A 22,172-nucleotide genomic window follows, 5' to 3' on the forward strand; every position below is an offset into this window, starting at 1 on the left:
TTATCTCTCTGTGTTCAAGGGAGTTCTGCAGAGGTTGGAATGTGATGGACAAAACTAATCAGGACAGTTCACAAAGTTCATTTAAGTAACTGCATCTCATTGTGTTTGTCATGACAATTTAATTTGGAGGGGGAAAAGCACATACTAGTGCTAAAGAGAAGCCCATGTTATGTACTGTATTAGGGACAGGAAATCTCACTTTCAAACCCACTATGTACTATTGGGTTTGAAATTAGGAACTGTTTATTACTGTGATTTTAATGCCAAAATTTTGAAGCTTGTTTTGGTAAGATAAATGTTTATTGGGAATGTTAATGTTCATAATATACCATTATGGCTGAATATGTAATAGATTTGATTTAATAACAAAAGTACTTGTGCCAATTTTGTTTTCAGTAATTAGTGTCTTCAATTTATTTTAGCTAGCCTATTACTTTCTCATTAGAAATACTCTATGTGCTTATTTAATGTTCTCTAAACAGTCATGGAACTATTTTTTAAAAGCCATTTAGTTCTCGTCTTAAGTTTCAACAAAATATATGAAAGAACGCATAAAATGGAAACAAGCACTTCAAAAATTACAGTATGCAAAAAAGAGTCAATCATTTTTGTTTTGCTTAATATTGGAGTTAGAAAAGATGCTAGACCTGATTCTCTATCCCTTTACATAAATAAAGATAGTGGAGTTGCACTTCGACAAAGACAGTGTAAAGGAACTGAGAATCAGCTCCACGTTGTTCATTTGCTAATGTTTTCATATCTATTTTTTAATTTAATTCCCTTTGGAGAAGCATTACATGAACTTTCTATTTTAGTGCAATGATATTGGCAATGATGGCTAAAATTTTATAATCTACTGAACGATCATAGTTTAGAAAACAAATATTATCTTCTAGGCATTTGGTCAAACCTTCTATAATTCAGTTCACGACCCACAAACTTTGGATCACTGGTTCCCAGTAATAAATATAAGGATAGATTCAGATACCCTTTACACCCACTGAGTAGTACCTTACTCCGCTAACTTCAGAAGATAACTTGTCATACAAAGTGGAACTCAACATGAATTAAGGATAACTTAATTTGGCCCTTAGCTTTTAATATGCATCACGGAAAAGGGCATAATTCCTTTCTGAGTATATCGCATGAGGGAGAAGAAAGAAAAACCAAATGTGATTCAAGATTGACCTAATGCAGAAGTTCCCAAGAAAGGCTTCAATAAAAACAATGTTTTAAAATTACAAGCATTCTTCTGATTACTGAGCAAACTTAATCTGCAATGAGTTCTGGAAATGATTCAACCTTCAGTGCTGTCAAACTCCATTATGCACTGTGGCACATGTTGCGAGAAACAATGGATGAGTGTGTTAACCTTTAAACACATATGAACATTCTATTATCTATGGAGAAGAGAGGACTGACAATACTCTTTTTGTCTGGAGGAGATTGCTGCTAACTATTCCAGTTCATTTTAGTTTAATAATATTAAACAAAAAATGAAACACCAATGGACTCAAGCCTCCTCCGCAATGGACATAAAGTGCAGCAGAATTGCTACTGTTTTGGGCAGGAGCGGCTGCAGGCACCAGCATGCCAAGCGCATGCTTGGGGTGGCAAGCCATTGGGGCCGCTCTGCCGGTCGCCGCAAGGGCGGCAGGCAGGCTGCCTTCGGCGGCTTGCCTGCAGAGGATCCGCTGGTCCCGCGGCTTTGGAAAGCCGAAGTCGCGGGACCAGCGGACCCTCCGCAGGCATGCCACCGAAGGCAGCCTGCCTGCCATGCTTGGGGCGGCAAAATGCCTAGAGCCATCCCTGGTTTTGGGGGCTGTGAGAAGGGACTAAGCAGACGTTTTTCAGCCCCCTTAATGCTTAAAGCAAGCTCTTCAATAGTTCTCACAGTGAGATCATGATAGGAGAGGACATTGTGAATGGCATGCATGGATAGCAAGAGAGCCAATGACTTATAACCAAACAAGAGACTGGTCACAAGCCATGTGGGAAGGGGGCACTGGCTGCAGCCTTTCATCACAGAGCCTATGAGCTAATGTAGCAATAGCTTAGCTATACAGACAACGTACACCATTCCTCAGGATTAGCATGAAAAGACTGCTTCCTCCCTATACCACTTCTGTTTTTCCCCTTGTACTAAGGGGATCTTCATAAATCAGGCTTTGCACAACGAACCACAACTTCACCCAATATTTGCAAGTCTGAGTTATTTCCAAGATATCTGCAAACTTCTAGAATAAAAACCATTTAATTATCTTTTTCATTGCAGGAACTGACAGTTCCAAATGTTATAAAAAAGGTGAAATAGCAAAAGGTTCCCATGAATGTCTGTATAATGAGAAAATTAGATTACAGGATACTATGAGATGAATATTATATTTGTAAAGAAATACATATTTATATGACAATTTAAACTGTAATAGCTACATATGGCTATGGCTACCCAAGCAGCATCTGTAAAATATACCTTCCAACTATGCTAGGCCAGGAAATTATGCTCCATCTTGTCAGATGAGGACTTGGCCACAATCACTTATGCAACTCCAGTCTCAATAATTACAGTGCACTGAAAATGCTCCAGCTGGTGCAGGATATGGCAGCCCACTGACTAACCAAAACAAGGTGTGAAAAGCACATCACTCTGGTGCTTTGTACACTAGCAATCCATCAAATACTACATTAAAATTTAAGTCTTGGTCTTAATCTACACCACCTTCAACAAGTGGGGCCCAGGTTCTCTCCGGGACTCTTTCTCCCTGAAAGATTAAACCCAACCACATTAGCTGTTTTCCACTGGATCTATCAAAAGATAGACTACAAGAGTTAACAATAATCATGAGACAGGACAATATGCAAAACCCAGATCTTCAACCCAGCTTTCCCACACAACAACAATGATCACCATTTTTAATAATCTCTACTAGGGCCGGCTCTAACTTTTTTGCAGCCCCAAGCAAAAAAGAAGAGCGCCGCCCTGCCTTACCCCCACCCCCCGCAAGCACCGCGCCGATGAAACTCCTCCAGTGCCGATGAAACCCCCACCCCCCCGAGCACCACGCCACCCAAAGCCCTGCTCCGTCCGAGCGCCGCACAAGCCCCCATCCTCCGAGCGCCATGCCACCCGAAGCCCCGCCCGAGCGCCACGCAAGCCCCTATCCTCCCAGCGCCATGCCACCCGAAGCCCCGCCCCCCTCCGAGCACCGTGCCACCGAAACAAAAAATACCCCTCCAACGATGTCCTGATGACCCCCTCCCCCCCAAAAAAAAACACCCGAGTGCCGCCCTGCCCCAAGGTACTGCCCCAAGCACATGCTTGGTCGGCTGGTGCCTGGAGCCAGCCCTGATCTCTAGGCATGTGAAAAAAGGAAGCTTCAACAAGGTGCATGTTACTTTACTTGTGAAATGTAACACAATTCTGATACTCTTGTGAAGAGTAGGTATAATGCCTAGATTAGACAAAATTCATAACTAAAAAAAACGTGTTTACGTTTCACCATTTATGCTTCTTATTGGCTTTCTGCACTTCATTTTGCTGAGAGAGGGAAACTAGTCTGGTTAGTTTCACCTTTTTTAAGTCAGTTCCACTTTCTGGTTCTACCGAATTGCTTCAGCGTTACTATGTTTGATTTTCAAGGATTTTCAGGTTTCATTTTGCTTTTAATTTAATTTTAATTTAATGAAAATCTCTCAATTCAAGTTACATGCTTTGAAACCCCTTAATTAACTTAATTTTTATTATAATAACTGAATGAGAAAGAACAGGAGTGTTAGATTTTACATAGTGCATTTTGTCATTATGTTTAACAAAATTGCTGTTCACTGACTTTTTGATAGGCTTATGAAACCTTCTTCCATTAAGATAGTTGTGCCCAAAGCTGAGGAGACTGGCAAAAACTTCTGAGACAACTTCCAGGACAGTTCTCCGCCCACCCACCCAGATTTTGTATCGCCCCAGTTTCTTAATCAAAATATCATGCAGTACCAAGTGAAGGATGTGTGTGTATACACACACACACACACACACACATGCATTTTAATATGGCTAAGTGTAAACGTATACATCTAGGACCAAAGAACATAGGCCATATTTACAGAATAGGAGATTGTATCCTGGAAAGTAGCGCTCTGAAAAGGACTTCAAGGTCATGGCAGATAATCAACTGAATATGAGGTCTCAGTGCAATGCTGTGGCCAAAACGGTTAATGCAAACCTTGAATGTATAAACAGGGGAATCTTGAGTAGGAGTAGGGAAGTTATATTATCTCGGTATTTGGCACTGGTACATATACTATTGGAATATTATGTCGAGTTCAGATGTCCACAATTTAAGAATGATGTTGATAAACTGAAGAATGATTAAAGGATTGGAACATATGCCTTACACTGATAGACTCCAGGAGCTCAATTTCTTTAGCTCATGAAAAAGAAGGTTAAGGACTGACTTGTTCACAGTCTAAAAGTACATCCAAATAGAAATTTGATAACAGAGGGCTATGACAAGATCCACAACCATTGGAAGTTGAACCTAGACAAATTAAGACTAGAATTTTTTTAAGAGTGAGGATAACTAGCCACTGACTCAATTTACCAAGGTTTCATGGGGGATTCTCCATCACTGGAAATTTTTAAATCAAGATTCTATTTTTTTTTTTAAAAGATAGGCTCTAGTTCATATAGGAATTAGTTCAAGGAAGTCATATGGCCTGTGTTACACAGGAGATCTGACTTGATCATAATGGTCTCTTCTCACCTTATAATCTATGCACCTATAAATATTCATATACACAGATGTACATACTAAACAGCAATAACTTTCTGAAATCTTAAAAATGTATCTGAGTTTAGAACCCAATCTTTCTCCCACTGAAGTCACTGGCAAAACTTCCAAGAACAGATTCATGCTTTTGCTATACTACAGTTTGTTTTCTGATCACTGTTAGAAGCATCTAGGTTACATGAAGCTCATAAAAGCATACATTTTAATACTTATTCTAACCGTGGTACTATTTTTACCACCAAATTTATATATGCATTCTATTTAGTTCATGGTTGTACAATAATATATTATACTTTCAAGTAATTTTGTATTTCACAAGCAGAATGAATGTAGCTGAAAACAAAATTTAGCTAACAAATTTGACAGCATACTTCCTTCTGTCAAGTCACATGATGTTAATAAATAGTGTTGTATGCATATATTGGTTCTTTCTATTAACTGTATATTGTACAAGAATGAAAGGAGTTGCTAACTTATGGCAACCTGATTCCAGTCAGATGCAAAGCAATTTCACCCAGCATCACATTAGCATTTAATGTGCCCCTGATAATCCTAAACTAAGCATCAGAGGTTCAGGACCACATATGAACTTTGTAGCTATTTACTGAACATCTGTAAGAAGTTTACTTTAATAATACTTTTGTAACATTTTAAATGTATAAATACTTTATATACTCTTAGCTATGAAAGGAGTAAGAAAACTATGATTCGGTTAACTATTTATGGCCCTTTTTGGTACCGCTGAACAGATCACAAGTGAAGAATCTGTGCAGTGCTTCAGATACATAGTGAATCATACTCTGCACTCATTACAAAAGTGAAGGCAAAGATTGCAGCTACATATCTTATCAAGGAAATGGGATGAGGAAATCTGAGGGAGAAGTATACTCCTGGCAAGAATGGCAAATCTTGGAGCATATAATCCAGATGTGTAAACCACCAGTCACAAGACATCTTGGCATTGATGCCTACACAAAGCACTATTCCTGGCCACACCAGTGCAACACACATGAAGGCTTCAGTCTAAGGAACACACAGTGCTGTATGTCAGTCTTCCACTCCATCAATCAAACCTGGATATATGGGCTACTCTACAATGCTGCACTCAGAGCATATCTACCAATAATATATTAACAGTGGGGGAGGGCTGAGGATTAAGGAACCCTTCTCTCCAAATCCTGTTGTAGCATGTGCATCTGACCATGCCTGAACTATGACCTCTGTATGCTGGAATGTCATTCCATAACACAGTGAGGGCGTCGCTGCCTACACATCAGTGATTTGGATGCACGATACAATTAGAGAGATAACAATCATTCTTCCATCTCCCAGAGGGGGAGTTTCTGTAAATAGTCTGCTGCTGCACATAGCTTGTTATTTCAGGATCAGACCTGAAATACTGTATCTTCTCTTAGCTAGAGTAGCAGCTGTGCACAATAGTCTTGAGTGAAGAAACTGAGACTATTGGGAGTAGAGCTATGATATGTCTGTGCACATCTATCCTAAAGATGGTGAATACAGAATATTCAACATAAACATGTTTATTTCACCCACAAGAACTGCACACCAACCCTATCATAGGAGAAAGAGCAGCCACCTCAGTAACGGATCGGGCCATTTGTTTTAGCTATTAACTTTACCATTGCCTGGAGCACATTATTGGTTGCTCAGTTCACTCCTGAGTTTCCTATCTCATAACTTCACTGAAATTTAACGTTGTACAAAGGGGTGGAAAGGATTATTTATCCTTTTTTTAGTTATCCAAAACACAGAGCTCTTTGGGAGGGCTCAGAATAGGGGAGGTAGAACTGGGGAAGCCAGGATTTCTTTTGATGCATGAATTAGGATTTTCCAAGATTTCAGGGGAATTTAGGGGGGAGGGTTGATTCAATCCTACAACCATAATTTTGATGAGACTCAGTCAACTGAACAATATTCTACATTCCAAACTTAGGAACCACCATGTTCAAACCGTGGCCACTAAGACTTATGTTTCTTATGCGAGATACCACGTCCATTTTGGATTGCACTGAACACTGGCAATGGCTACAACAGCTGCGTCCTTTTGATAAAAGGTTGAAGCACATCCATTCACCAATTAAAAGCTCTGCAAATATTTCACAAATTACTTTCAGGAATCTGTTCTGGTTGATGAGTTTTTCCATCTCTAAAAAAGTATTTACCAAATGATTCAATATTCGAGATTTCCCTAGTGCAATCAACACAGGAGGGGGGAGCCTTTCAAATAACAATAACACTATATTACAGATACAGGAGAAACCCCTTTTTCCCCACTGAACTCCCAGAGAATGCAGAATTTGGGCTACAACATGCATTCTATGTCCATCAACACCAAACAGAAAGGAAATAATTCCTTAGAATTTTTAAATAAGAGGACAGAAATTCAGTTAGCTCTTATGGTTTCTTATAGTGCCATCACCTTAACATCTAAGTGCTTCACAGGTAAATAGGTAAATTCCATCTGCAGAACAAGAACCAGTGTTAAAAATGTTTCAAAAAAGACTCCGACATCCAGTATTCTGGATGGGCGAATTTTAAAATGAACGACATTAAGGCATACTCTTGTGGTGGTTAGTGAATTTTATGAAGGGGCCAAAAAAATTAAACAAACAGGAACCATACAGCTCAGTGTAAAAAGCATGTTCTTCCAATACAAGATACATGCTGCAATTAACACACATTCATAATAGTTTTTTCTTCTAGCAACAACACAAAGATGGCTGTTTCTAGTGAGTAAACTGCACCCATGGAAGGACTAGACAAACATCAGCTGCAATGCAGAACTTGTCTCTCATACTATTCCATCCTAACAAGTCTCCCAGTCACTCCTTCACTCTCCTAAGTCTCTTGTGGCTGCCTTAACCTAAACTTACCAATAAATCATGATAAATTATATAAAGTTTAACATCTGAGCCACAACAACTCCATTACAACAGATGATGTAATTTTGTCTTCTGTTTCGAAAGGAATTTTAATATCTTCAAGACTTGTGTGTCTGGATTTCACTGAAATAAATTAAATTAAGCAAGGTTTTGCCTGTTTCTTAATACACTGGAGTATCTCTCTCAAATGTGCTCCTTACCCAGATAAACATGTAAATCTGTCTCAAGCAGTTGGGCTCTCAAGATTTCATATGGAAGTATCTGAAGAGGTTGCAGAAGGCTAATAGGTCACATCAGATAGTTTTGGGCCTATTTTGGCCTATTTTTATGTTTAAAACTAACCTTTTCGAAAGAGAGAGAGAAAGAGAGAGAGAGATCAGCTGCAGACTGTTTAGTTCTGATTAAATACAGTACCATTATTCTATAAATGCAGAGCTATTTAGAAAGCAGTACTATTGGGCATTACTATCATTGTACTTGTTGCTACCTTGGAATGCTACAGAAGTCCTCCTCTTTCTCGGACCTTCAAGGCCATAGCTACTGAAGTGACCATAAGAAACATGTAGGGCAAAGAACAGATGGGAGAAAGTTAATTAAAGTGGAATACCACACAACCAAATGTAATTCTAGGGTACAGGAGTAATCATATCCACTCCCCATACCCAGGGCCGGTGCAACAATTTAGGCAAACTAGGCGGCCGCCTAGGGCACCTAGCGGTTGGGGGCACCTAAAAGTCCCCTCAGGCGAGGAGGTGGAGTGGAGGTCAGCTGGGGGGGGCGCGCAGGGAGGGCTACCGACAGTAATGGGGGGGGACACACAGGGGAACAGCTCCCCGCCCCAGCTTACCTCCACTCTGCCTCCTCCGCTGAGCACACAGCCCAGCTCTAAGTCTCCTCCAATCAGCGCCGCAAGCCTGGGCGGGGAGGAGAATTAGAGCGACGCCGGCGTGCTCAGTGGAGGAGGCAGAGCCGAGGTGAGCTGGGGCGGGCTCACCAGGCAGGGTTAGCTTCCGCAGGGGGAGGTCTCCCCAGGCAGGGTTAGCTGCCGTGGTGGCAAGGGGGAGAGGGGAGAAGTCTCCCCAGGCAGGGTTAGCTGCCGTGGGGGGGGGGAAGTCTCCCCAGGCAGGGTTAGCTGGGGGGAGGGGGGAAGTCTCCCCAGGCAGGGTTAGCTGCCGTGGCGGGGAGGGGGGAGGGGGGAGTCTCCCCAGGCAGGGTTAGCTGCCGTGGCGAGGAGGCGGGGGGGGGAGTCTCCCCAGGCAGGGTTAGCTGCCGTGGCGGGGAGGCGGGGGGGAGGGGGGAGTCTCCCCAGGCAGGGTTAGCTGCTGTGGCGGGGAGGCGGGGGGGAGGGGGGAGTCTCCCCAGGCAGGGTTAGCTGCTGTGGCGGGGAGGCGGGGGGGGGGGGGAGTCTCCCCAGGCAGGGTTAGCTGCCGTGGCAGGGAGGGAGGGAGGGAGTCTCAAAGGCAGGGTTAGCTGCCATGGCAGGGAGGGGGGGGAAGTCTCCCCAGGCAGGGTTAGCTGCCATGGACGGGAGGGGGGGGGGGAAGTCTCCCCAGGCAGGGTTAGCTGCCATGGGGGGACAGGGGAAGTCTCTCTGGGTGGGGTTAGTTGCCGTGGGGGGACGGGCGGGAGAGGCGTTAGCTGTCATGGTGGGGGAGGTATCTGCTGCAGGGGGCTCCCCGGGTGGGGGGCTGAGTTAGCTGCTGGGGGGGGCGGGGTTAGCTGGGGAGGGGATGCAAGGTGGAAGTTTCGCCTAGGGCACAAAACTTCCTTGCACCGGCCCTGCCCATACCCATTATTTTGAGAGAGTTCACTTCTGAAGCACTGAATCTTTCAGCTCACCAGTGCGTTAACTATGCATGCAACTAACAGCTACCATTCAAAAAGTTATATCATAAAGGATCCCAATCCTAAACATATGTTTGAGCCAGAAACAAACGAACGCTGTATTTGTCAATTTAGCAGCTGCAGATTTCCACAAAACTATGAGAGAGATCTGACCTATCACAGTATGGTGCATTTTTTCTTAAAAAAAATAATAAAAGCAAAAATAAAGTAGAGTAGAAGGCAAATTCTCAGACTGCCACACTCCTGAAAAAGAAATTCATCCTGGTACAGTACGAAGAGGAACATTAACACCACAAGAAAAGGCACTATATAAAAGAGTCTAACTGTAGCACACATGCAGTAAAGATGGAGGATAGCCAAAACATTACCAAAAGAACATGGTGTATTTGATTTAGAATGCAAATAGAAAAAGGAAAGATTTGCCTTACAGTTTATAGTCCTGCCAAGTTCCACAATAAAATGTACTTGGTTTTAGTATTTATCATGCTTTGAAATAGTGAAAACTGTTTACTAATTCACAGTTAACATTTCACTGCCTATAAAACCAGCATTTATGTCTGATAGTCTATATTTAATATACAATAATAACTGCCTGGAGTTTTATTTAATGCATGATGCTTCGAAGTCCTTCCAAACGCACAGCAATGTCTATACAGAACCTATATAGAGACTCTGCAAAGCCAGACTCTTAATTTAGCATATTTTCAGTTACTCCCTGTTCAGATAAAATACATTACAGGATTTGTTGAGAATTCTTGGGTGGATTTAGCCTGTACTATAAATGTAGCAGTCACATAGCAAATTTCCACAGACCTTTTCTCAAAATAGCTACAGTGCAAGATGTATTTAACTTTTAGGAAACCAAAGTTTTAAGAGGATATTACAAATAATTTCATATGCGACACTTATCTGTTGGTATACTGTGGTACAATGATGGCTCTTTACAAAAAAGATACTTAAATTATTATTCACAGGTGTTGACTTAGCTTTTGAGCACTGATAAAGAATCAAGATATGCACACAGCTTTAAACTTACAGCCCAACAGTACTGGAATTTTAGAGTTTTGGTTTCACTTCTAACTGGGAAAAGACAGTCCAAACAAGCCATTCCCCCTCCCATCAGACAGAGGTAAACCCAGTTCTCTCTCACAGATGCAATCAGCCAGAACAGACATATCTGCTTAGATGAAACATGCCACAGTAAATGATGACACTTGACCTCCAACTACAGAGATCTTGTTTGCTTACAAGAGGAAACCCAGGAGTCTGGTTATATGTACAGAATGATTAACATTCATGGGGCAGAACACAGGGTAGGTTCTGAACAACATGTACTAGTGCAGCAACAGAAGCCAATTTATTCTAGCAACATTTTTAAATGTCTGCAAAGAACTGTTATTCAAATAAGAACCAGAAACATTTTTCTGTTTATAAAACATCCACAAAGAATACAAAACTTAGAGAACAGGTAGCACATTAAGGGAAAATTACAGATATCTTCTAGAAAGAGTGAAAAATCTTGGATTGTGATTATTTTAATCATGCTCATATAGAGATTGCATCTGTTATTAGTGGATATATATTCTAAATGTTAACACACCACTGAATAAAAGACTGCCTCTGAAGGCAGAAGACTGTTGACTAAACTTGTTGAAAATATTGTTAAAATAGAAAACTAATGTTTGAGAGCAAAAAAAAAAACACAGCCTAATACAAATGTCAAATAAAAGATTACAGGCAATGCACACAAACTTTGGACTTGAATTTCAATGCATAATCCAATCCAACCATCTGACCATCAGTTGTGTAGCAAAATCAAGATTTGGGGCAAACTCCAAAAAGGACAGCCGAGTTACATTATTTTAGCTACAGCATTTTGATATTTAAGAACATCTCTCTGGTAATTACATTCTGTCTGCAGATTAACCTACAGGAACTGACACTCGTCCCTAACGAGAGAAACATTACAATAGATTCCCAGATATCTAAAAATCAACAGATATTTTGCCTGATGTACATCTCAATGATGGTGATACAAGTCTGAGAAGAAAAATGCAGACTTTATACATGTTAGCAGGATCGCTAGATACTCGTCCTTTCCCTTTCCCCAATAACTGGGAAAGCCTCCAGCAGATTTATAACCGAGGGAGCCCCCCACCCCCTGTCCCCATCTTCCAGCAGCCGGAGTAGCTAGAGTCAGGCAGCTCCGGGATGAATACAGGGTTACGACTGCGAAGTTAACGTTGGAGTAAGAGGAAACCTTTCCCCCCCTCCGTACAACCGCGGTGCAGCGAAGGCCACTTCCCCAAGGCAGGACCTGTAATAAGTTCAACAGTCCTCCCCCATCTCCTAAACCTAGCATCCGCAACAGCCAGCCACAGCAACCACCATGCTGGGAGTCAGGGCGTAAGTGGCACATCAGCTCAGAGACGGACACAAGCCTCTCTCTCGCAGAGTAGTTAAAGGTAAATCTGAATCCCCAGGGATGGATAGCGGCGGGGGGGTCTGGAAATACCTACAGACCCCTTTGCTTTAAAGGGCTGGAGAGTCAGAATACCCCATCCCTCCTCCCCTAGACACACAGAGAAAACCGGTGGGGCACGGTGATGGAGACCCCTGGACGCAAGTGCCTAAGAACCCCCTCTCAGCTGCTGCTGGGTGGCAAACCCGACTCCAGAAAGAGATCTCCTTTGCATTCACCATTCACAAAACCAACAGCGCCTTTTCCGCGCCTTCCAGTCTCCATCGCTCTCCAGAGAGCAACTGACTAGGACCTACCGAGCCAGCCTCCACCACCGGGAGCTGCCTGGCTTTCTACACCCCCCGCGCAGAGACACTAGTTGATTTCCCCTTGGCAAAGCCAAAGTGTAACTAGCCTGCGCCCAGCCCCGCGCACTGCTCGCGGGGCGCTCTCTGGCTCCCAAAGAGTTGGCACGTCTGTCCGCCCTATCGGGACGTGGGGCTGGCCCCACGCCCCTCCGATGCAGCACCGCTCACCTCCTTGAGTTCCTTGGCCACGTCTTTCAGGTCCCCCAGGACTAATTCCAAATCCTCCACGATGATCTTGATCTGTTCCTTCACCTTGGCTTTGGAGGCTGCGGGCGGCCCCTCGGGTGGCGAGGAGGAGGCTGGGGTCCCCTTGGACTTGGCTGACATTCTTTGGGGGAGCGATGTGTGGTGACGGGGTATGCAGGTCAGGAGAACTGGGTAACCAGCGGCTGCCCGGCCGCGTCCCTCGGGCTCCCGGAGCTGCTATAGCCGCTGTCTTCCTCCCCACACATTTTGGGCTCAGGGCTGCGCCGCGCTCTGCTCTCCGCCGGGTGGCCGCACCGCGCTGCTGCCATCAACTCCCCGGGATCTGCACTGAGAGCGCCCGGGCTGCAGACGGGCGGACGGTGCGCCTGCGCCTGGCTCCCTCCCTCCCGTAGGCACACGCGCAAGCACAGGGCATGCCGCTCACTGATGGGAGAGAGCCGGGGTGGGGGGCAGCCGTGCGTGCGATCCCCGCGGTGCCCACCCCGGCAGCCTACCGGGCTCTCTTCCGAGCTCGCGCCACGATCCCAGAGCACGCACTTCAGGACTGCTTGGCCCAGACTGGGGGGTAGGTTGGTGGAGAGGGACACGTTTGTTTGTTTTTTACATAAACTTTCCCCTTTTCTTCTCCTCTGTGCGAACTCTCCCTGAGAAAGGGATTTGTCCGATTCCTCCCCACTACCCGGGGTCAAATGATTCCCTTTTATAAGTGCACTGGGGTAGAAGGTGTGAGTGCGTAAGAGACAGGAGAGGAGGAGGTAGCTACAACTCCTCCAGAGGAGGCGCTTCGTCTCTGCTTGGAGCGCAGCGTGCAGTGGAATGGTTGGATCACGATTGCAGGCGACCAGTCCGGCAGTGGTTATTTCGTCTCTTTCACGCTACCCAGCAGGAGCTTCTCTGCGTTAGTTCAGGGTCAGTTTTGGCCACTTCCCAGACACACAACAAAAAATATCCAGGAAAAGTGAAGCACTTTTACACACCGCCAGAGCCTGGCAAAACTCCCCGCAGACGATCGGGTCTGGTTCTGCTGCTCATAGAACATTAATTGTGGGCATGAAACCCCCGTTCTCAGCCCTGTAGATGTCTTGTTCTGGCCCCAGTCTCTGCAGCCCGATCTCATTTAAAAGGGAGAGATGTATAACACCTGTAACAATCCCACCTGACTTTCTTTTTCCTCCTAAAAGAAGCAAGGAGGCTGAAGATTTGCAAACACCACCACATTGGCAGGAGAAACCTCGGTCTTTAGTCAGTGATCACAGATGAGGAACAATAAGCCCTTTTAACTCGAGAAACAAAATCTATGCATTTAGCCAGGTACCGGGGAAACGAAAATAGCTCTCGATTGCTTCAATGCAATAGGTACAATTAAGGGCAGGACTCTCTCCACCCGTTGCTGTTTGACTTCAGCATTTAATTTGCTGGGGCAGAGAGAGAGAGATTATCAGATATTCACCTCTAGTGGTTTTTCCACTTATTGCAAGAAGACGTCATGTCCAGGCACTGGAAATTGCATTACGAATTTTTATCTTCAACTTCAGCTGAAAACAGCCAGCAGAGGCAAACAGCCAAGCTCTGCAACGAAGATCGGCCTGGAGGGTTGCATCTAGTTTAGAAATCTTAAATGGTTCTGTTTCTGAGAGGATTTCTTGCAGTTTGCTATGTTTTAATTTAGCAGCAGGAAAGAAAAGGGAAAGAGCAAAGACATCGCTCAGAGCTGCGTGTGTGCATAATATTTCAGATCTCACCGGATGTAGACAAGTGGGTGGTGAACAGTTCTGTGTCTAGAGTGGGTGTGGGGCTGGAATAAGGAATAGACACAGGCTGAATTGCAAACTCAGCTACCACTGCAGGAAAGCTAGTTGCCCTTATTCAGGAGGTAATGCCATTGGGAGTTTTGTCAATAGACGAAATCACAGGCCTTGACTTAAAGGATTTATTAGTGTTGGGCAAATACTATTTTTAAAAAAGTGTTTTCCATAGGCATTCATTAGAATCTTAAAATAATTTCAGGTGGCCTGTTCACACCCATTGTATTCACTTTCCCTAAGTATTAGGCAATCTGGTTTAAGCATACACATACTCTAGGAAAGCAATGTTAAGATTCATTTTCTGGAGCCATTCATGCTGGAAACTTGATTATTTTGCTTATCCAGTCAGCAAACAGGAAAAGATACCATATGAGTTGAGGGACTATCTACCATTAAGCATTATACCTTGAATCTCAGATTTTGAGTTAAGAGGCACATTAAACAAAAGTCAAGGTGAAAAAACAGCAAAAACTGTTTCCTGGTTTCAGTGATTAATCCATTTGAGAAGTATTGCTCTATTCGTATACATTCTCTGAAGAGAAGGGTACCAAAGTCTATCAAAGCCTATTCATGTAGATTTTGTGTGACCCCACTTAGAATAAAAAAAAAGTAACTGCAGTAGCAAAGTTATATAGAAATGTAACCCTTCTGCCTGTCTGAGTTGGCAGCAATAAGAGCGGGGTTCAGTTTCAAAAACACAATGCAAAACCAGCTTGAGTCCCCACCCAGTGACCTGGGACAATTACATACCACCCCCTGGGCGCCTCTAAGAGGCAATACTTCCCCTCTCACAAGCACAGAGTCTGAGTGTAGCAAAATCCTTTTAACAAAGGGAAAAGTGCAGCATTGTGTTGGGGAAACACCAAAAACAGGATTCATAACACAAACCATGAGCAAAAGAGCCACCTTCAAGTAAGTTTGGTAGTATCCTTTTTCCCTCAGGGTCTTATCATCATCCCAAAGTCTCTGTCCCTGGTCAGTATAGCCCCAGAGTTCAAAAGCTTATCTGCAGAGTTTTACCTCCCAGCCTGGAGGGGTGGGACACAGCAGTGCTAAGGCGCTCCTTACAAGGTCCAAGGCCAACTGCCCTGCCTCTCCATGGGGTTCTGCTGCAGGCTTCGCCATGAGCCACTCCACTAGCCACTCTGCTCCACTCTGCCAGCCACTCAGCAACATAGCTTCAGGCCCCCCCAGCACTTAGTGATTTCAGCTTGTAGTAGGAGAGCAGTGCACCATTGGTCTAACATGAATTCAGCTCAGCCGCCTGTGACTAGACTCCTAATGGAATTAAAATGAGCTCTGATATTCCACAGTAGAGAAAGGAGGAGATGCAGTTAACATTTCAAGCCATCAAAAGGGGCCCATACCATCAAGTACAAATACCTGACCCTAGCTTCTCTCCATTCACTAGGAGGTGGAACCTATGTCCTTTGTCTAGCGAGTGCTACTTAGTTGATGGTGAGTCCCTCGGGCATAAAACAGTTTCATTATCCTTGATTCACAGAAGGAGGGTAGCAACACTTTATTCTTCCTGCCCCAATAACAGAGAAACTGGGGATCCCACAGCAGCCAAAGTGACCATTTGGGCTGCTGTGGGCTCATGCTAGGCGGGGTGGGTGTGTCTGGGCAAACAAGATCAGCCCCTGAAGTTCTTTTCCACAACTTGCCACAATTCCCCACCAGATGTCAGGGCAGAGCTCATCCTGACTCTGCTTACAGAAATAACCCAAAATTACTATATAGGAATAGATTATCTATTCACTTATGTTTTCTCCCACAGTGTTTAATTCCAGATGTGTCAAAGGAAGGCATAAATTCCCTGTAGCTTATCTGACATCACTAAAGTTATGAAATGGCCCTGGGTAGTTTCCTTGTAATTTCAGTTTCTTACAGCTGTTTTTTTTTAAAACATACACACACATACACAGAAATAAATAATTGTGTACCATTAGCAATTTTTTTCACTTCAGCCCCTTGTTTGGAGTTGTAAACATATTAAGTCATACTGATCTCTCTGGCAGCTGCTTTTTAAACATTTCTACTCTGAAAAGACAGAATTTTATTCCTACTTTACCTCTGTCAACTTATTTTAAATCATGACAGGTCTTCACCTTATGCAAGTCAGCCCTCAGATACTTTGTCCAAAGACTTTTGAAGAGATGAACCATAGCCACTGATTCTGTCTCTACAATTTTATTAACTTTTTCAAAGTATTTTAAGTTAGAGAGACATGAGTTGTCCTCAGAGGAGTTGGACTAGCTTGACCCTATTATATTATATTCATCCAGTTGTTTATAGTTTTCCTGTAATGGTTTTCTCTGTTTTCCTAGGGGTCCATGTTCTATAATTTTAGGGATCAGTCTTAGCACCTGTTCAAAGATGTGTGTACAGGACTAGTCCTCATCTCCTCTTCCCGGACATGGCTCTTTTAAAATGATCAAGTGGATGGGTGAGATTGTGTGGCTTGCACTGTGCAGGAGGTCAGACTACATGATCATAGTGGTCCCTTCTTACCTTAAAGTCTATGAGTCTATAAATATTTTTGTTAGTAGCTCTGCCACTTAGAATTTTGTTTTGTTTTTAATTCCTTCTAAATGTCTAGATAAATGTCCTCTGGTCCTGAGTTTTGTTATAGTTTAATCCCTTACATTCTTTCATCTCTTTGAAATCTTTTTCTAATCATACCCCACTTTCACCTGTAAATAGGCTTGGTAGAATTAAATTATGTATAAGTGATGGATAATATAGATGTTTATTTCAGTTATCAATGTGTTTTCATGGGTGTACAAAATTATGAGTTAAGCATTTTTAATCAATTTGTCACAGTTGCAATAAATCAAGGGATAAATGGGGGGGTCACATATTATTTAATAACAGATATTGAGATTCAAAAAGTTAAAGCTTTATAATCATTAAACAAAATTGTCAACATCATATGTACACATATACAAAGTAAATAGCCTTAATTCAAACTAAGAAGTTCTCAAGCAGCATTTTTCTTATTTTGCATACCTATAACTTTGTTGATTTGTGTGTGTAGGTGAAAAGTCTAGAGTGGAATTCATCGATCATCTTCTGAGAAAGAAGCTCAATTCTTAGTCCTCTTCGGTTTGTCACCTTTTCACCCACGCAGGTTTGCACAACTGTGAGATTGTGATAGGCCCTTGAGAAGTTACCTAGAACCAGGGATGCACAAGAAGCCACCTTCACAACATCCTCAACTCTTCACACAGTTTGCAAAATGGCCAGTTACAATAGCAGTACTGCTAGCAGGGAGGAGGTTGGAGACAGGGCCATGTTGCAGTGGCCATGGAGCAGAGCTGCTAAATCACAGAGAGCAATCTCTCCTCATACATTCTGAGGGCTATGCAGCTACACCTCAAATCCCACTGGTTCTTCTGTAAGTTTCTTAATGAATTTCTTAAGATGGAGGTGAGAAAGTTCTTCCTGGACCAAGTTTATTTTTCTTAAAAACATTAATTTCCATTTACCTGAGGAAGTTTTCTCTGAGCAAAAACATAGTAAGACATTCAAGATTCAGCACATAGTTTTTCCTTCTGGCACTACTTTATGCTCCATACCAGAAAACAATTAAATGAATATTCAGTGAAGGATCATGGCACGCAGCCATACCCCTGCCAGCTGTGATCTCATTAAGGCACACAAGTTAAGCAGGGTTAGGTATGATGAGTAATTGGATGGAACACTAAAGAAAAAACAAGAGGTTGCAAGAGTTTGTTTTGATAACTCAATTAGATGACACTTTTCCTTTAGAGTTCAAGCTGATCCACTGTTTCAGCATTGTGCTAAGGCGTAAAGCCAATTGAATAATACTAAGAATGATTAATGAATATAAGCAACAAGTCCAATTTGCAGTTATTTCTGAGGTCATATCCACTGTTTGAGAACATTCAGGTAGTCACAGGTATTTGTGAAAATGTTCATGAAATATACAACACTTTTTTTTCTTTTTCACAAATCACATTGAAAGTGCAGTTGAAGTTATTCATCAATTAGTCATTTGCCTATTTAAAGAGAACAGCATCAGGGAGCTCATACAGTACCATATATGATACATGCATTCCATAATAACCAATCATGTACTTTATATACTCAAAGGGAAACTATACGGCTTATAGTTCATATGCAAACCTTTTTAGCACATACTAATTAGAATAGTCACAAAAAACAGGAACAATTCACAAATGATTTATGAAATGACAACAAAGATTACATCATAATGAATATCTGTCATGAATAATTGGAGAAAAAGTCTACTAGAAAGCCACTGTGCTGCTGAAAGTAAAGTCTTCTAGATGAGATGTAAAAATTGATTTTGATATTATGTTCTCCTCCACTCCACAGAAGTATAGTGGTATCTGTCCTAAAATCTTTCCCATATGGATAATGAGTGTTCTGTTACTGAACTTCTCATATCATTAACTAGCTATATTATTCTCTTTCAATTCTTATTCCTACATTGATATGTAGCATTGCTGCTGATGTTACAATGGCTGTTTTAGGTCAGTCCAGAAGTGGCTGCATGTTGTTAGAGGACTCAGTCACACAATGGGAAAAAAATAAAAAGGATATAGTTACTCTTAAATTTCCCAATTTGATTTCAACTCATTACAACAAAACTAGCAAATAATAAAAGACTAAAGTTAGCCATTTAAAAGAAAACCATCAGGGCTATATAATTCCTGGCTTTGTGTATACACACAAGAAATTGAATAAGTTTGGGCTAAGATTACTGGAGTGCATTTCATTTCCTGTATACCCGTACTAAGAATTATGAAAATTATAAGTTAAAGCAACCTTACCTGTCAGTAAAGTTAATCATCAGTTAAGGCACTGCACACCAGTTCACTTATTTTACTACCCAAGCACCAAACAAATACTCTTTCAATTCTAATTTATAACCAATCACACTGCACACATCCAGTTCCACTTAAATGCACAACCCACTCTGACCTCAGATTTCAGGATATGTTCCCCTTAGACATTTGCATTCTGGTAAAGGCTATATTGGAGGATTCAGACAGAGAAAAACTCTGTTCTCAATTTTTTTCTCTTAAGGCTGGAAGGAAGACATTATGAGTGGGATTCTGCGTAAGAACTAAAATGAGTTTGTTGTGGAGCCTGAAGGTATGTTTACACAGCAGCTGACAGGTGTAATTTGGGTTTAATGATGTTTGGCAAGGCATGTGACTTTAGCCTGGTGTAAAAGTTAATGTTGTTTTAGTCAGCAATTCCCTAGATTTAGGCCAAGTATACTGAAGTGAATTTCCTTTCAACACTTCCACTAAGTTAACAAGCTTGTGAGTGAAGGATTTCTCCATTTTTAATGGACCAATAAAATGAAATGTCTTTCCCTTACCTACAACTCAGATTCCAGTCCCAGGAATTCTTACCTCTCCCCTGTGGTCCTGCTTTCTGTCCCCATGATTCATACATCTCCCTACTATGAAGTTCCCCTTCAGGCCTTCCCATCCTATTAAGTCCCTATTATTCCATTCCTTCCCTCCCTGCATCTCACGTCCATGCCCCACTTCTTGTGGCTCACCAGTAGAGTGTCACCAGGGCTGGCTTTAGGCCGATTCGTGCCTAAGAGGGCCCCGCGCTTTAGGCGCCTTTACAATTTTTTTTACTTACCCCGGCTGCGGTCTGCTCTGGGGTTTTCCATGGCCCCGCTCCCCTGACCAAAACGCTGGCGAGAGCGCGGCTGCCCCACAGGCCCGCTCTCACAGCTGGAGATCTGACCAGAGTGCCGAAAGCCCCACGGCCCCGCTCTCCTGGCTGGAGCTTCGGCTGGAGTGCAACAAGCCCTGCGGCCCCAGCTGGAGCTTCGGCCGGAGCGCGACAAGCCCCACGGCCCCGGCTGGAGCTTCGGCTGGAGCGCGACAAGCCCCGCAGCCCCGGCTGGAGCTCTGGCTGGAGTGCGGTAAGTCCTGTGGCCCCAGCTGGAGTTCCGGCTGGAGCACCGCAAGCCCTGCGGCCCCGCTCTCCTGGCTGGAGCTCCGGCTGGAGCACGGCAATCCCTGTGCCCCCGGCTGGAGCTCTGGGCCCTTTAAATAGCCCCCAGAGCCCTGGGGTAGCAGGGGGCTCTGGGGGCTATTTAAAGGGCTGGGCTCCAGCTGCCTCTGCCACCCCGGTCCTTTAAATAGCCGTCGGAGCCCCGCCGCCCCCATGCATTCCCCAGGGCTCCCACGGCTATTTAAAAGGTCCGGGGCGGGGTAGAAGCAGGGGAGCCCTGGGCCCTTTATATAGCCCCCAGGACCCTGGGATAGCAGGGGGCTTGGGGGCTATTTAAAGGGCCGGGACTCCAGCTGTGTCTGCTGCACCCCCTGCCCTGCCCACACCAGCGCTGCCCCCCGCTCCCTGTAGCCAGCTCTGCACCCCCTGCCCACAGCCAGCCCCTACCAAACCCCTTGCCCTGTCTCCAGCCAACCCCTGCCACACACCCCTGCCCGCACCAGCCCTGCACTGCCCGCCCTGCCCTGTCTCCAGCCAACCCCTGCTGCACCCCCCTACCTGAAGTCAGCCAGTCCCATACTCCTGTCTCCAGCCCTGCCAACCCCTGCTGCACCCCCCTGTGGCCCTGCCTGAAGCCATCCCGCCGCACACTCCCCTGTCTCCAGCCAGCCCCACACCCTTTGCCCTGCCTGCAGCCAGACCCTACCTCCAGTCAGCCCCTGCCCTGCTCGAACCAGCCCCATGTCCACTGCTGCCCTGCAGTTCCCAGGCCAGTAACCTGCACACCTGCTTCAATGAGGGGGGCAGGAAGCAGCAGGGACCCACACATGTGCACACCCCCAGGGAGTGGTGTGGACCTACACACGTGAAACAGCAGTCATTAATAACCAATCAACAGCATATATGATGCAATGTACATAATATACAATTTTATTATTTATATAGTTATGGAAAGTAAATAATACATGGAAGAAATGGAAGGCTTTTTTTTTTACACTTTTTTCTTTTTAAGTCATCCCTGCCAGGGCCCCGCTGAAAGTGTTCGAATTGGGCCCCGCACTTCCTAAAGCCGGCCCTGAGTGTCACATGCCCATTATCACAAAAATAGTCCAGTCCAATGCACCTTATCAGTTCTGCTGGCCTGGGATGCTTGCTAACACTACTTTTCTTGTCTCAGGGAGGCTGGAGATGGTGGCATAGGGGTAGCTAAGATAAGGGAGGCAGAGCTGGAAAACTAGCTAATCAGAGTGTTGGACCATATCAGGGAATTTCTGTATTAGAATCATAAAGTGTATGTGTATAACAAGTCTGAGGCCAAGAGAGACAAGGGGTAAGATTGAATTCAGTTGAATTCCCCATAACTTAAGCCTCTTGCTTTTTTCATTTCTGTGGCCATGGCTACACTAGAGAGTTGCAGCACTGGTGAGGGGGTTACAGCGCTGCAACTTAGGATGTGGCCACACTTGCAAAGCACGGCCAGTGCTGCAACTCCCTGGTTGCAGCGCTGGCTGTACACCCGGTCGAGCCTTGGGTGTAGCGATTCCAGCGCTGGTGATCCAGCGCTGGTCAGCAAGTGTGGACCCCACCAGCGCTTTTATTGACCTCCGGGGTATAAGGAGGTATCCCAGAATTCCTGTCCACAACAAACTGGAAGAAAGGGAGAGCTCGGAGTTCAGCCAAACTGCTTATTTAAAAAATAAACACAGCTCCTGTTTGCTGAGCGAGCGGAGGCAGGCAGGGGAATTAGTCTGGAATGTTCACAGCTGTTTGCTTGAAGAGAGAAACAGCATGCTCACATGGCAGAGGGGGAGGGGGAAGTCCAT

The 22,172-nt window shown here is 44.1% G+C and overlaps 1 protein-coding gene across 2 annotated transcripts in view; it reads right to left on the minus strand.

Annotated features, from left to right (window-relative positions):
• Positions 1-12,881, minus strand: part of PRR16 (proline rich 16) — a 240,688-nt gene extending 227,807 nt beyond the window's left edge. For both annotated transcript variants that reach the window (XM_030567787.1, XM_030567786.1), the window contains exon 1: positions 12,530-12,881. In XM_030567787.1, the coding sequence (XP_030423647.1) occupies positions 12,530-12,688 (159 nt within the window). In that variant the 5' untranslated portion in view covers positions 12,689-12,881. The remainder of the gene's footprint in view (positions 1-12,529) is intronic.
• Between the last annotated feature and the right edge of the window lie 9,291 nt (positions 12,882-22,172).

The sequence above is a fragment of the Gopherus evgoodei genome, chromosome 6 (genome assembly GCF_007399415.2).
Source record: "Gopherus evgoodei ecotype Sinaloan lineage chromosome 6, rGopEvg1_v1.p, whole genome shotgun sequence".
NCBI lineage: Eukaryota > Metazoa > Chordata > Testudines > Testudinidae > Gopherus > Gopherus evgoodei.